General features: G+C 54.4%; 2 protein-coding genes across 5 annotated transcripts; both read left to right on the top strand.

Annotated features, from left to right (window-relative positions):
• Window positions 1–7,601: 7,601 nt before the first annotated feature.
• Window positions 7,602–10,038, top strand: ODF3B (outer dense fiber of sperm tails 3B). Its single transcript, XM_032266300.1, has 7 exons — window positions 7,602–7,705; window positions 8,082–8,224; window positions 8,418–8,621; window positions 9,207–9,311; window positions 9,419–9,540; window positions 9,624–9,764; window positions 9,901–10,038. Exons 2-7 carry the CDS (start codon window positions 8,116–8,118, stop codon window positions 9,979–9,981), a joined length of 762 nt encoding a protein of 253 aa, XP_032122191.1. The 5' UTR covers window positions 7,602–7,705; window positions 8,082–8,115; the 3' UTR covers window positions 9,982–10,038.
• A 131-nt stretch (window positions 10,039–10,169) lies between these two features.
• TYMP (thymidine phosphorylase) lies at window positions 10,170–14,627 on the top strand. Of its 4 annotated transcripts, XM_032266295.1 has the most exons (10): window positions 10,170–10,486; window positions 10,668–10,919; window positions 11,073–11,275; window positions 11,753–11,851; window positions 12,667–12,796; window positions 13,125–13,243; window positions 13,678–13,840; window positions 13,920–14,150; window positions 14,235–14,375; window positions 14,462–14,627. In XM_032266295.1, the coding sequence occupies exons 1-10, from the start codon at window positions 10,216–10,218 to the stop codon at window positions 14,608–14,610; spliced, it is 1,758 nt and encodes a 585-aa protein (XP_032122186.1). In that variant the 5' UTR covers window positions 10,170–10,215; the 3' UTR covers window positions 14,611–14,627. The 4 variants fall into 4 exon arrangements, with proteins under 4 accessions (XP_032122186.1, XP_032122185.1, XP_032122187.1 ...); XM_032266294.1 differs by having other exon boundaries at window positions 13,920–14,375; XM_032266296.1 differs by having other exon boundaries at window positions 10,357–10,513; window positions 13,920–14,375.
• The last annotated feature ends 63 nt before the right edge of the window (window positions 14,628–14,690 follow it).

Here is a 14,690-nt window from a genome sequence, read left to right as displayed (position 1 = left end):
ATGGTAGCTCTTGCCTGTAATCCCAGCACTTTGGGAGGCTGAGGCAGGTGGATCATGAGGTCAAGAGATCGAGATCATCCTGGCCAACATGGTGAAACCCCATCTCCACTAAAAAAAAAAATATATATATATATACAAAAATTAGCTGGGCATGGTGGCTTGAGCCTGTTGTCCCAGCTACTCAGGAGGCTGAGGCAGAAGAATGGCTTGAACCGGGAGGCAAAGGTTGCAGTGAGCCGAGATCACGCCACTGCACTCTACCTTGGTGACAGAGCGAGATTCTGTCTCAAAAAAAAGAAAAGAAGGCCGGGCGCGGTGGCTCAAGCCTGTAATCCCAGCACTGTGGGAGGCCGAGGCGGGTGGATCACGAGGTCAAGAGATCGAGACCATCCTGGTCAACATGGTGAAACCCCGTCTCTACTAAAAAAATACAAAAAATTAGCTGGGCATGGTGGTGCGTGCCTGTAATCCCAGCTACTCAGGAGGCTGAGGCAGGAGAATTGCCTGAACCCAGGAGGCGGAGGTTGCGGTGAGCCGAGATTGCGCCATTGCACTCCAGCCTGGGTAACATGAGTGAAACTCCGTCTCAAAAAAAAAAAAAAAAAAAAAAGAAAAGAAAAGAAATTATCTTGATAAAACATGAAATCTTTGTTTTCTAGGCCAACTACTTAAAGAAAAAAATCTTTCATAATCAAGAGTAGACTAACACTCCAAGAAAGCTTTGCCTTTTTAACAGAAAGAAAACCAAATGCTAAGCTAGGTGGGATGGTGCATGCCTGTAGTCCCAGGTATTTAGGAGGCTGAGGCAGAAGGATCACTTGAGCCTAGGAGTTCAAGGCTGTACTGTGCTATGATTTATGATTACACCTATGAATGTAAACAGCTACTGTACTCTAGCCTGGGCAACATACCAAGACCCAGCTCTAAAAAAAGAAAACTGAATTCTAACTTTGTATGAATACATTACCGAGCTTATTTTTTAATGGTATGAATAAAATACCTAATCTTAGTAGTTTGACCACACACAAAATTCCTCCTTCACAGATCCACAACTCTCTGTATCTGTTGAGTTTTTGTCTTACTCATTTCCTTCTTTTTTATTCTAGAATGGTCAGTCATCCTGCTCTAAGACAAAATTACTCATTATCCTAAGTGAATTCGTGCAGGAACAGAAAACCAAATACCTCATGTTCTCACTTATAAGTAGGAAGTAAACACAGGAGTACTCGTGGACATAAAGATGGCAACAGTAAAAATGGGACAGCCCGAGGAGGGAGGGAGAGAGGCTCAAGGTTTTCAAGGCTGAAAAACTATTGGGTACTATCCTGAGAACCTGTGTGATTGGATCACACATACCCTAAACCTCAGCATCACATGATACACCTAAGTAACAAACCTGCACACGTACCCCGTGTCTTAAAAAAAAAAGACAAAGTACTGTTTTTCTTAATGCAAACATATACCTTGTATACTTTTCCCTATTTAAAACACATCTTACTTCCTCCATATATCTTTCATATTTATATTCATTTTCATATACAGTCGTTTCCTTCAACCCTTACTACTTGTAGTTTTAATTACATATATTAATTAAATGTCTTAACCTTAGGAACCTAATATCTAGTGAAAATTAGGAAGCACATGATTTCGTAATTTTTTTTTGAGATGGAATCTCACTCTGTCACCCAGGCTAGAGTGCACTGGTGCTATCTCGGCTCACTGCAACCTTTGCCTCCTGGGTTCAAGTGATTCTCCTGTCTCAGCCTCCTGGGCAGCTGGGACTACAGGCACACGCCACCATGCCTGGCTAAGTTTTTGTATTTTTAGTAGAGACGGGGTTTCACCATGTTGGCCAGGATGGTCTCCATCTCTTGACCTCGTGATCCACCCGCCTTGGCCTCCCAACGTGCTGGAATTACAGGTGTGAGCCACCGCACCTGGCCCCAGGAAGACATATTATAACATTCAACAAAACTGTGTTCATCTCAGTTTATTTTTCTTGTTGACAAATTTTGTAACAAATATGAGTTTGATTAACAAATCTAGGTAGAATATCCATTTTTACTAAATCACCAATATTCTTATTTATTAAAGATTAATTAAACCACATGAACTTCAAAAGTATTTGGGTTACTTTTTTTCTGAGAAAATACTTAAAAATACTTTTTTTTTTTTAGACTGAGTCTTGCTCTGTTCCCCAGGCTAGAGTACAGTGACTCAATCTTGGCTCACTGCAACCTCCACCTCCTGGCCTCAGGCCATTATCCTGTCTCAGCCTCCCCAGGAGCTGGGATTACAAGCCACCACACCCAGCTAATTTTTATATTTTTAGTAAAGACTGCTTTTCTCCATGTTGGCCAGGCTGGTCTCCAACTCCTGATCACAGGTGATCCACCCGCCTCTGCCTCCCAAAGTGCTGGGATTACAGGCCTGAGCCGGCCATAAATACCTATTTTTCTCTGGCCAATGACAAAAATGTCAGAGATAAGTATTTGTCTATTTGTTATTGGGAAAAGGAGGAAGCACACTGAAGCAATCACTTGATTAGTTACAGCGAGGCTGCTGCCTCTTTGTCTAGTTGGGAAGTCCCTGGTTACACAATCAAGTGTTAGCTGGCTGCTTATGATTGGCTGGGCTTAAGTTCCACTTCTGCCTAACATAACCATTTATCAGAAACGACTCCAGTTAAGTTTCACTTGTTTTCCATTTAGGCAAGGTTGAGGTCACTTCCGATGCCTAACTGATTTTGTCTGTTCAGGGATTTTTCAGGCCTGGTATCATTTTAATATTTAACCCATGAAAGGTAATTATGCTGGGGTTTCACAGTAATCTTGTATAGTTGGGAAAATTAAGTCTTCCTGCAATCTGACAGGACCTCACTGCAGATGTCAAATATGAGTCCACCAACGTAAGGGTCATTGGTGAGGACGACAGAAACCTCAGAAGCTGTATTCATCAAACATCGCGCAACCTGCTAACTCATGAAAGTTAGCTGAGAGAAGCTAAGTGCTGAGCACAGGAGACCGTCGCTTGCCTATGATCAGCGTATCGGAGTGCTGGTTTCTGCCACGTCTCCAGCCCAGGAGCTGCAGTGCCCTGGAGCTCTTCACCCACATACACACTCTCAGTCAGGGGCAGCAAAGCTTTCGTGTGAAGAGCTGGATTCTAACTGTCTTTGCCCAAAGTCCTGGGATTACAGGCATGAGCCACTGCACCCAGGCTCATCTTCCCATCTTGTTCAGAGGACTACAAGTAGCGTAATGAAAATCTTAAAGTTTTAGCCATCTGAATCGGTAACCTTAACTTGTTCTATTTTATCAAAAACATAATTTAAATCCAACTGTCCTTTTATACACTGGTGAATTTAAGTGACTATGTTTTACTGTTTCATAACAAAAAATTTCAAGTGAAAAGCCAGAAAAGCTTTGTGTTGTCTATGTTGTTTGTTTTTATATGTTTTTATGTCTATGTTATTTTAACTTACAAAGAGCTCTGTTCAATTGGCATAAAGAAAAAAAGCAGTTAAATTAAGTAATTTAAGAGCATACAGTTTACACCATTTTTATACTATATGTAAGAAACATAGGAACAAGCGCAGTGGCTCACGCCTATAATCCCAGAACTTTGGGAGGCCAATGCAGGAGGACTGTTTGAAGCTCAGTTTGATACCAGCCTGGGCAGCAAAGCAAGACCCCATTTCTACAGCAACAGTAACTAAAATAGCTGAGGGTCTCTGTTAAGACAGACAGACGGACGGAATGAAATAAAATAGAAACCATTATGCAAACTGAGTTCATTTTACTTCACTCTGTATGATCCTTAAAACCCTACACCTGCCCGACCTCTGCAAAAGAACAACTCCTAACAAATAATGCTGGCCCAGCACTTTGACATGATAGCCAACACCTGTGAAACCGATAAAATGAACCTTAATAATTAACTCCAGGCTGACTTAACCTGACAGCACCTCCTTCCAAATCTCCTTCCAGCTGCTCAGATGTGGTTCAAGTGGTTTTCACACTGATTTGAAATTGCTGGCCAGTCTCCCAACATGGCACCAAATCAACCTGGACAGGGCCATCTTGGCACCAAGGGACAATCAAAACCTAACCAGGGGATAATTGATCAGTGATGTCTTCAGAAAAGGGTTTTTTTTGGTTTTTGTTTTTTCTTTAGATTGAGTATCACTCTGTCATCCAGGCTGGAATGCAATGGCACAGTCTTGGCTCACTGCAACCTCTGCCTCCTGGGTTCAAGCAATTCTCCTGCCTCAGCCTCCCGAGTAGCTGGGATAACAGGTGCACACCACCACACCCAGCTAATTTTTGTATTTTTAGTGGAGACAGGGTTTCAGCATGTTGGCCAGCTTAGTCTCGAACTCCTGACAGCAGGTGATCCGCCCGCCTCAGTCTCCCAAAGTGCTGGAATTACAGGTGTGAGCCACCACGCCCGGCTTCAGGAAAAGATCTTCATCAAAAGGAGGAAATGTAAAAATTGCCAATATCAAGATGGAGTCACTTGTGTCAAACAGAAACAAAATAAGAGGTTAAGAAGGGGCGGGGTCCTTCATGCACACATGCTATGAGAAGAACCGTTGCAAAAGTCTCTGAAGGCCTCAAGCACATATACCTGTAAAAATAACTTTTTTTAAAAAAAAGAGTCTTGCTCTGTTGCCCAGGCTAAAATGCAGTGGCATGATCTCAGCTCACTATAAGCTCCACCTGCTGGGTTCAAGGGATTCTTCTGCCTCAGCCTCCCGAGTAGCTGCGATTACAGGTACCTGCCACCACACCCAGGTAATTTTTGTATTTTTAGTAGAAATGGGGTTTCACCATGTTGGCCAGGCTGGTCTGAAACTCCTGACCTCAAGTGATCTGCCTGCCTCGGCCTCCCAAAGTGCTGGGCTTACAGGTAGGAGCCACCATGCCTGGCCTGTAAAGATAACATTTGACAAGGATTTTCCAACCTGCAGCTTGCTACATGAGTCACAAGGAAGGCTAGCCAGATGTACAAAGAACAGTTGTCTGACACACTGTCTCCACTAATAAACTGATGTCAACTCCTGCAATAAGCCCCTGTAACCAATGTTTTTGCTTCACAACACCTTCTGTGGGTTGGGCGTACTCATGCCTGTAACTCCAGCACTTTTGGAGTCCACGGTGGGAGGATCACTTCAACCCAGAATTAAAAACCAGCCTGGGCAACATGGTGAGACCCTATCTCTACAAAAAATTTTTAAATTAGCCAGGCATGGTGGTGAATGCCTGTAGTCCCTGCTACTCAGAAGGCTGAGGTGGAAGGATCACCCGAGCCCAGAAGGTTGAGGCTGCAGTGAGCCATGATCACACCACTACACTCCAGCCTGGGCGAAAGAGCAACACCTTGTTTCAAAACAAATAAATAATAATAAATTTTAAAATAAACAAAAATGTAGGCCAAGGCAGGCAGATCACCTGAAGTCAGGAGTTCAAGACCAGCCTGGCCAACACAGTGAAACTGTCTCTACTAAAAATACAAAAATTAGCTGGGCATAGTGGCGCACGCCTGTAGTCCCAGTTACTCGGGAGGCTGAGGCAGGATGATCACTTGAACTCAGGAGGCAGAGGTTGCAGTGAGCTGAGATAGCGCCACTGCACTCCAGCCTGAGTGACAGGACAAGACTCCACCTCAACAAACATAAAAATGTAAAAAATAAAAATAAACAGAAACATAACTTATGTATACTTCTGTTTGCCTTTACAAGCATCCCCTTACCTCAGCCCCCTTGAATGCGCCCATGTTTGCCATGGCACACATATTCTGTATTGCAGTGCTTCTGCACATTCCCAGATAAGCTCATTATCTTCGGAGAATCTCCTCTGTTTGTGGTTTAGGTTGGCACCCTTTACTACTACTCTCTCTCCTTTTCTGGAACACCCATCGTACAGCGGTAAGGACTAAGGATGGAAACAGGGCCTGGTGCCTAGAGGCTTCCTGGAGCTGGAGGCCAGCCTGGCTAATTCTGGACTTCATTGCCCGAGTCCCTGGAAATACTTCCAAGCATCTAATCAATTGGGGGAAGGTGTTTGTTTTGGGGGTGGGTTGTTACTTATTGCCAAATGTAATTTCTAGCTAATACATATAGAAAATTGTCTGTTAAATTGTTCTGCTTCTTAGGTTCATTATGTAACTTTTGCTAAAAAAATCACTCATTTTTCCAGGTTTTTACATTTGTCTCAGTCACACAATGAAATATGTTAAATTATCTTACCTTATTGCATATTGGTATCTCATTTTCTCATTCTTAATTTCGTATACTTTTACTTCTCCTCTTTGATCACTGGAACTCACTTACTTGTCTCATAGTTATTATATTTAATCTTTCCACTACTTTGTGTTAGTTCCTGTTTCATTCTTTTAGCTTAATTTTTTTTTCCCATTTGTAAGATAAATCCTAAGCTTCTTGAATCTTTTCTTCATTAATAATGTAGTCAGCCGGGCACGGTGGCTCACTTCTGTAATCCCAGCACTTTGGGAAGCCAAGGCAGGCAGTTCTATTGAGCCCAGATGTTCAAGGCTGGCCTGGGCAACATGGTGAAATCCTTCTCTACCAAAAATACAAAAAATTCGCCAAATGTGGTGGTGTGTGTCTGTGGTTCCAGCTACTTGGGAGGCTGAGAAGGGAAGATCATTTGGGCCTGGGAGGCAGAGATTGCAGTGAGCTGAGATGCGCCACTGCCTTCCAGTCTGGTGACAGTGAGACTCTATCTCAAATAATAATAATGAAGTCATTCTAAAATGACTATAAATTTTCCTCAGAACACAGCTTTAGCTGCCTCCTATAGGACTTCAGTGGGAAGGGATTCTACCTATGCAGTGTTTGATATACAGTTTGTAACTACAGATGAGTTTCTGACAAGTTTTGATCCAGGGTTTTTAAAAAGATTTGTCAATTTCAAAATATTTGTTTGCTGCTTTTTTTTTTTTTTGAGATAAGGTCTCTCCCTGTTACCCAGGCTGGAGTCCAGTGGTGGGATCACTGCTCACTGCACCATCCAACTCCCAGGCTCAAGAGATCCTCCCACCTCAGCCCCCAACCTCATAGCTGGGACTACAGGTGTGCACCATCACACCCAGCTAATTTTTAAGTCTTTTGTCAAGATGGGGTCTCACTGTATTGCCCAGACTAAGTTTCTTCTTCTTCTTTTTTTTTTTTTTTAACATTTTGTTTGCTTAGAATTGTTTTCAATTTTAATCAAATCATGTGTCATATCATTTTTTCAACTTGTATGATTATTTTGTGGCCCAATACATGATTGTTTTTTGCAAATATTTCACAGGCTTAAATGGATGCAAAATTCCCTACACACAATTAAATTGAGTGTGTGGTTTGCATTATTCAATTCCTTTATTCCCATCCTTGCTTTTCATCTGCAGATTTGCGTCATTCTAGAATGGGTATACTGAAGCTCGGGTAAGGGTGAGGCTAGAGTTCTGGGTACCCAAGCCTACTGTCCTGCCCGTGCCACAGAATCCACAGAGAGGCCCAGCGGCTGCACTGGGCGTGGAGGTGGCGGGGCGGGGCCAGGTTAGGGATAGGGAGGCAGTCAGTCTGGTTGCCAGGAAGCGGGAAAGGGCCACAATGGGGCCTGGGAGGTGGGCGGGGCGGAGCACGGGTGTCCCGCCACGTCGCTTGGTTTTCCCACGCCAGGAGCTACCACCACAGGTCAGTGCACCTCGGGGCCTCCCCTCGGGGCACCGGGTCCCCCACCCCCGACCCTCCCCGCGGCACCTTTTCCCAACAGCACGAAAATCTCCTGCCAGCCCCCCGCCAGGTGATTCCCTTCCCAAAGTCTGGGTCTAAACTTGTCCCCAGCCAGTTCACGGCCCCACCTAGCCCTCCCTGGAGTCAGGAGCGCGGCGATGGCCTTGAACCCGCTCCAGCCCACGCCCCTCAGAGCCGGGAAGGAAGCTCCTGTTTGTTTTGCCGGCGCCAGGGATACCGACCTGGCCCCGCCCCGCGCTAATCTGAGGGTAGCGGGAAAGTGCGCTCCCCAAGAATCTGGGGTGGAGGGGCCGCTGCCACCGCCCTCGGTCCACAGGTGCTGCGAGCCGTAAGCGCCCCCCACCCGCGACATGGGCTCGGACGCCTGGGTGGGCCCTTGGCGGCCACACCGGCCTAGAGGCCCCATCGCGGCGCACTACCAAGGCCCCGGGCCCAAATACAAACTGCCGCCCAACACCGGTAGCAGGGGCGGGCCCCGGGATTGAGGGGGTGGGGCGGTGCCTGGGGAGGGAAGGGGAAGCGACGGGTGAGGTCTGTGCTCGGGGCCGAACCGGGCCTGTGAGCGGGGAGAGGGGGTCTGTGCCGGGGGAGGGTCCGTGTGCCACGTGGGGGTGGGGCTGGCCCGGCCCGGCGCTGACTCGGTTGCTCCCAGGCTACGTCCTGCATGACCCGTCGCGGCCCCGAGCCCCTGCATTCACCTTCGGCGCGCGCCTCCCCACGCAGCGGACGACTTGCGGCCCCGGGCCCGGCCACCTGGTGCCCGCCCGCATGACCGTGCGCGGCCCCGACAGCGCCCCCGCCTACTCCATCTACGGCCGCCCGCGCCACTCAGCGCCCTTCCCCACTCCGGGACCCGGTCAGCACCCCCGGGACCCTGGCCACCCCAACGCCGAACTGCCTCCAGGGAGGCCCACCTGGGAACCCCCCACCTGAACCCCGAGTCCCCCTCGGATACCCAAACACCGCATATTCGGCACCCCCATATCCGGACCTCAAATCCCCAACCTCGAGCCCCGCGGGGCTTTTACAAATAGTGGCTCAGAGGCCGGGCGCGGTGGCTCAAGCCTGTAATCCCAGCACTTTGGGAGGCCGAGGCGGGTGGATCACGAGGTCAGGAGATCGAGACCATGCTGGTCAACATGGTGAAACCCCGTCTCTACTAAAACTACAAAAAAATGAGCTGGGCATGGTGGCGCGTGCCTGTAATCCCAGCTACTCAGGAGGCTGAGGCAGGAGGATTGCCTGAACCCAGGAGGCGGAGGTTGCGGTGAGCCGAGATCGCGCCATTGCACTCCAGCCTGGGTAACAAGAGCGAAACTCCGTCTCAAAAAAAAAAAAAAAAAAAAAAAAAAAATAGGGGCTCAGATTCCCCCCATAGTCCCGGGGCACCCACCAGGCCCCCACCCAGCTCCCGCCCCCACGCCCTTGATCCGCCCGGCAGGCAGGTACTTCCCGGAGCGAGCTGGGAACGCGACGTACCCCCGCGCGCCTCGACACACCATTGCTCCCCGAAACTGGGGTGTCCACGCCGAGCAGCAGAGCCCAGGTGAGGCCGGCCCAACCCTGCACTGTGGGCCTTCCCACTCCAGGCCGGGGGCCACCCCGCGCCTGTCCGCGCAGACCCACTACCCCCGAGCCCCGGCTCCCCTCCAGGTCCGGGGACCTATACTGTGCCCTCGCTCTTGGGTCCGCGAGTCATCGGCAAAGTCTCCGCCCCAACTTACTCCATCTACGGCCGCAGAGCAGCGGGCAGTTTCTTCGAGGACCTCAGCAAGGTGGGGGACGGGCGGGGCGGACGCAGAGTGTCCCTAGTCCGCCGCAGTGAAGGCGGTAGCCAGCACCCTCTGCCCTCCCGCAGACCCCGGGCCCCTGCGCCTACCACGTGGTGAGCCCGGGGGTCTACAAGTCCCGGGCCCCCCAGTTCACGATGCTGGCGCGGACTTCGCTCCCCCAAGACAGCACGCAGAAGCCGGGGCCCGCAGCTTACAACGTGGACCAGGTGGCCTGGAGCTCAGGGTCAAGGGTCAGGGGCGGGGCAGGGCGGGGGGGGACTGAGGTCGGAGTTATGGGATCAGGGTCCCCGGCGCGGAGGGGACGCCGGTCCCGCGAGCTCAGCAGCCTCTCCCGGCCCGCAGCACCGGAAGCCCCGCGGGTGGAGCTTCGGGATCCGGCACTCGGACTACCTGGCCCCTCTGGTGACCGACGTGGACAACTGACGCGCCGGGCGGGCGCGGCCCCACACTTGTTTGCTTAAAGAAGTTTGCGAGCCCGCATCGTGTCCGCCTCTCTCTCTCTGCGCGTCCCAGGGGCGGGGCCGAGACCGAACTCCGAACCCAGCGGGGCGGGGCCCGCGCATTGGGCGAGGCCCAGCCCCGCGCCACGTCCGACCGTCGAGACCCCAGAGGGCGGGATGGGCGACCCCCGGGCGCTACAGACACCGAAGGGCCGCGATGGGCGGGACAGGCCGCCGACGGCCCCGGGCCCGGAAATCCCGCGTGTCTGGGAGCATCTGGGGGTCGGCCGGGACCCGGCGCGCAGGGGTTAGCGGGCGGAGGCGACTGCCCAGCCCCGCCCACCAGACGGCCCCACCTGCCCTCTGTCCTGGGGCGCCGCCGCCCTGCCGCCGGCAGTGCCTCGCTGTGCGCGAACCCCGCCGTGCGCGAAGCCTGCGGTCCCGACCCGTGGACGAGGCGGGGTATCCCGGGCTGGGATCCGGAGCAGGTGGGCGAGGGCAGCTGTCCTGAGCAGGTACGGGCCGGGCTCGGGTCGTGAGGCCGGAAAGCGGGAGCCAGACTCGGACAAGGGCGACACAGACACGGGACGAGGGGCGGACACCAGGGAGACGCGGGAAGGGGTCGGGACAGGAGCACGTGGCTCAGACATCAACACCGCTCGGCCGCAGGTCCCAGGCGTGCCAGGCATCCCCGCAGGCCCGGAGCGATGGCGGCCTCGATGACCCAGGGAACCCGGGCCCCACCCAGGCCTGGTGACCTCTCCGGGGAAGGGACCCAGGGACTTACCGACCCCTCGCCAGAGCCTAAGCAGCTTCCAGAGCTGATCCGCGTGAAGCGAGATGGAGGCCGCCTGAGCGAAGCAGACATCAGGGGCTTTGTGGCTGCTGTGGTGAACGGGAGCGCGCAGGGCACACAGATCGGTGGGTGGGGAGGGTTGGGTGCCCCAATCCCGGCCGGGAGGTCAGCTGAGACTGTCGGTCCCTGGAGGTGCCACAGTGCCCCACCACCAGCACCGCCCCCAGGGTGCCCCACTGCTGTGGGCTGCCACCCTCACGCAAATCCCCATATACCAGGGGCCATGCTGATGGCCATCCGACTTCGGGGCATGGATCTGGAGGAGACCTCGGTGCTGACCCAGGCCCTGGCCCAGTCGGGGCAGCAGCTGAAGTGGCCAGAGGCCTGGCGCCAGCAGCTTGTGGACAAGCATTCCACAGGGGGTGTGGGTGACAAGGTCAGCCTGGTCCTGGCACCTGCCCTGGCTGCGTGTGGCTGCAAGGTTAGAAACCACCCCCTTTCTCGACCAGAGCCTATGACCCGAGTCAGCAACCAGGCCATCCACAGGCAGCTCCCAACCTCAAGCCTGGCACAAACACCCCAAGCCAGGACCGAGGCTTCTCCCCAGCACAGAGCTTGGGGCCCCTCTGGCTCCAGACCTTGGAGCAGGCAAAAGATCCACTGATGGAATGCAGACCCTTTCCCCTTGGATCCCCAGACCGCTAACCCAAGGGATGAGTAAGGACTTCTCTCGCTCTGCCCCAACCCTTGTTTCCCCACAGGGATGGGTACCAACCTCCTCCCCTACTGACATTTCTCAACCGAGAAAACTTCCTTCCCATTTCACTGGCTGGGAACCCCTATAGCTGCTTAAATACTTTCTAAATCCAGCTGAAGTCCTAGCCAGGGAAGGTGAGGGGATGCATGGGGGTGTGGGTGAGGGGTACCGTGCAGGGTACTCAGCATCCCTGCCCACCAGGTGCCAATGATCAGCGGACGTGGTCTGGGGCATACAGGAGGCACCTTGGATAAGCTGGAGTCTATTCCTGGATTCAATGTCATCCAGAGCCCACAGCAGGTACGGGGGTGGGGTGGGGGGGTGCTGACGAGTCCTTGATCCAGGTTGATGATGAAGACACGACACTGGCCAGGATCACTAAAGGATCACTGGTGGATCATTAGGGTCACTATTGAGGTTATCTGTCAAAGTTGCTCATGTCATTGGACCTGGGTCAAAATCATCAGTGGAACTCATCAGGATCATAAACGAGGAGTTGGTCAAAATCACAGATGGCTGGCCGGGCACGGTGGCTCACACCTGTAATCCTAGCACTTGGGAAGGCCGAGGTGGGCCGATCACTTGAACCCAGTTCAAAACCAGCCTGAATAATATGGCAAAACCCCATCTCTCTACAAAATAAAAAAATTAGCCTATGTGGTGGTGCGCCTGTGATTCCAGCTACTCAGCAGGCTAAGGCAGGAGGATCACTTGAGCCTGGGAGGTCTAGGCTGCAGTAATCTGTGACCGTGGCACTGCACTTCAGCCTGGACAACACAGTGAGACCCTGTCCCAGCACTTTGGGAGACAGAGGAAGGAGGACTGCTTGAGCCCAGTTGGAGATGAGCCTGGGTAGTATAGTGAGACTTCATCTCTACAAAAAACAAGGGGGGAAAAAAAGCCCATCCTGGTGGTGCACGCCTGTAGTCCCAGCTATTGGGAAGTGGAGGTGGGAGGATCACTTAAGCCCAGGAGGCAGAGGTCACAGTGAGCCGAGATTCTGCCAGCTGCACTCCAGCCTGGACAACAGAGCAAGACTCTTTCTCAGGGGGGGAGGAAAAAAAAAAAAAGCTGCTGTTACCAGACGTCACTGAGAATAGGGGGTGTTTGATCAGATGCAAGTGCTCCTGGAGCAGGCGGGCTGCTGTATCGTGGGCCAGAGTGAGCAGCTGGTCCCCGCAGATGGAATCCTATATGCAGCCAGAGATGTGACAGCCACCGTGGACAGCCTGCCACTCATCACAGGTGACCTGACTCCATGGCCTACTTCTGCATGTGACAGGCCCCTGACCTCTGACCTCACAGAGTCCTCTTGGTCCACTTGTTAGTAGTCACCTGACCGTGTGTCTGCGCCCGCACCTCCCCCACCCCACCCCACCCCACAATCACAAGATGCCTGACCACCACCTTGTGGGGTGGCCTCATACACAACCGACTAGGTGCTGCCACCCCCGTCATAAGGAGCTTGACCCTCAATGCTCAGGGCCCCTGACCCCAAAGTCGGCATCCCCGAAGTCTCCCAGGAAGCTCCAGGCTCTCCACTGTCTCCAATTGCCTCTGCCTCCCCACAAAGCCTCCATCCTCAGTAAGAAGGTCGTGGAGGGGCTGTCCGCTCTGGTAATAGACGTTAAGTTTGGAGGGGCCGCCGTCTTCCCCAACCAGGAGCAGGCCCGGGAGCTGGCAACGACGCTGGTGAGTGCTGTGGCCTCTCCCCGGGGGTGCGTCTTGATGTGGGTCCAGCCTACCCTTCACCCCTTCCGTCCCCACTGCCTCCCTCCTCTCAGCAGCCCTGCCTGACCCCAGACCCACCGTTTCCTGCCCAAAGTCCCTCCCTCTCTCATGGCCCCCGAACCTCCTGTGACTTTGGAGGTCAAGGCTGCCTTGGCCTGGGCCTGGGGAAGCCCTCCGTGGCGCGCCTCCCCCGGGCCAGGTACAAGGTCCTCCTGGCCCCAGGTCGAGGTGTGGCACTTCGCTCGCTTCTGTTCCTCACCCCAATCCTTTCCTGATTTTATCCTGGGGGGGCTGGCAACCCCGAGGTTGAAAGGTGCAGAGGAGCTGGAGTTCGATGAAGAACCGGCTGCAGGAGGCCCCGCTATGTAGGGTCCACGCTGAGCCTCTCTCCGCAGGTGGGCGTGGGAGCAGACCTGGGGCTTCGGGTCGCGGCAGCGCTGACCGCCATGGACAAGCCCCTGGGCCGCTGCGTGGGCAACGCCCTGGAGGTGGAGGAGGCGCTGCTCTGCATGGACGGCGCAGGCCCGTCGGACCTAAGGGACCTGGTCACCAGGCTCGGTGAGAGCGGGAGCGGGGGGGGGGAGGCTTCTGGCCGGGGTCGCCCCCGCGGCCGCGCCTAACCCGTCCCCGCCCACAGGGGGCGCCCTGCTCTGGCTCAGCGGACACGCGGGGACCCAGGCCCAAGGCGCTGCCCGGGTGGCCGCGGCGCTGGACGACGGCTCGGCCCTCGGCCGCTTCGAGCTGATGCTGGCGGCGCAGGGCGTGGACCCCGGCCTGGCCCGAGCCCTGTGCTCCGGGAGCCCCGCAGAGCGCCGGCAGCTGCTGCCTCGCGCCCGGGAGCAGGAGGAGCTGCTGGCGCCCGCGGATGGTGAGCGGCGAGGGAAGCCCGGCACCCCGCCTCCGCCACCCCGTCCCTGCCCGGGCCCCCGCCTCTCAGCCCCTCTCCCCGCAGGCACCGTGGAGCTGGTCCGGGCACTGCCGCTGGCGCAGGTGCTGCACGAGCTGGGGGCCGGGCGCAGCCGCGCGGGGGAGCCGCTCCGCCTGGGGGTGGGCGCGGAGCTGCTGGTCGACGTGGGTCAGAAGCTGAGCCGCGGTGAGCGCCGCCCCGCCCCGCTGCCCCCGCGCCGCCGCCCCCGACCCCGCTCTGGCCGCGCGGCCTCTGACGCCCCTCCCCTGCAGGGACGCCCTGGCTCCGCGTGCACCGGGACGGCCCCGCGCTCAGCGGCCTGCAGCGCCGCGCCCTGCAAGAGGCGCTCGTGCTCTCGGACCGCGCGCCCTTCACCGCCCCCTCGCCCTTCGCCGAGCTCGTCCTGCCGCCGCCGCAATAAAGCTCTTTCGCCGCGAAGCGTTGTCCGGGCCTGGCGCGCCGGGGGCATCCGGAGCCGCGGGGCGGGGGGGCGCCGTCTCG

The sequence above is a fragment of the Sapajus apella genome, unplaced genomic scaffold (assembly GCF_009761245.1).
Source record: "Sapajus apella isolate SASKATOON/1434 unplaced genomic scaffold, GSC_monkey_1.0 scaffold156, whole genome shotgun sequence".
Taxonomy (NCBI): Eukaryota; Metazoa; Chordata; class Mammalia; order Primates; family Cebidae; genus Sapajus; species Sapajus apella.
Note: the sequence above shows the minus strand (reverse complement) of the source record. Positions and strands in the feature narration are given on the sequence as shown.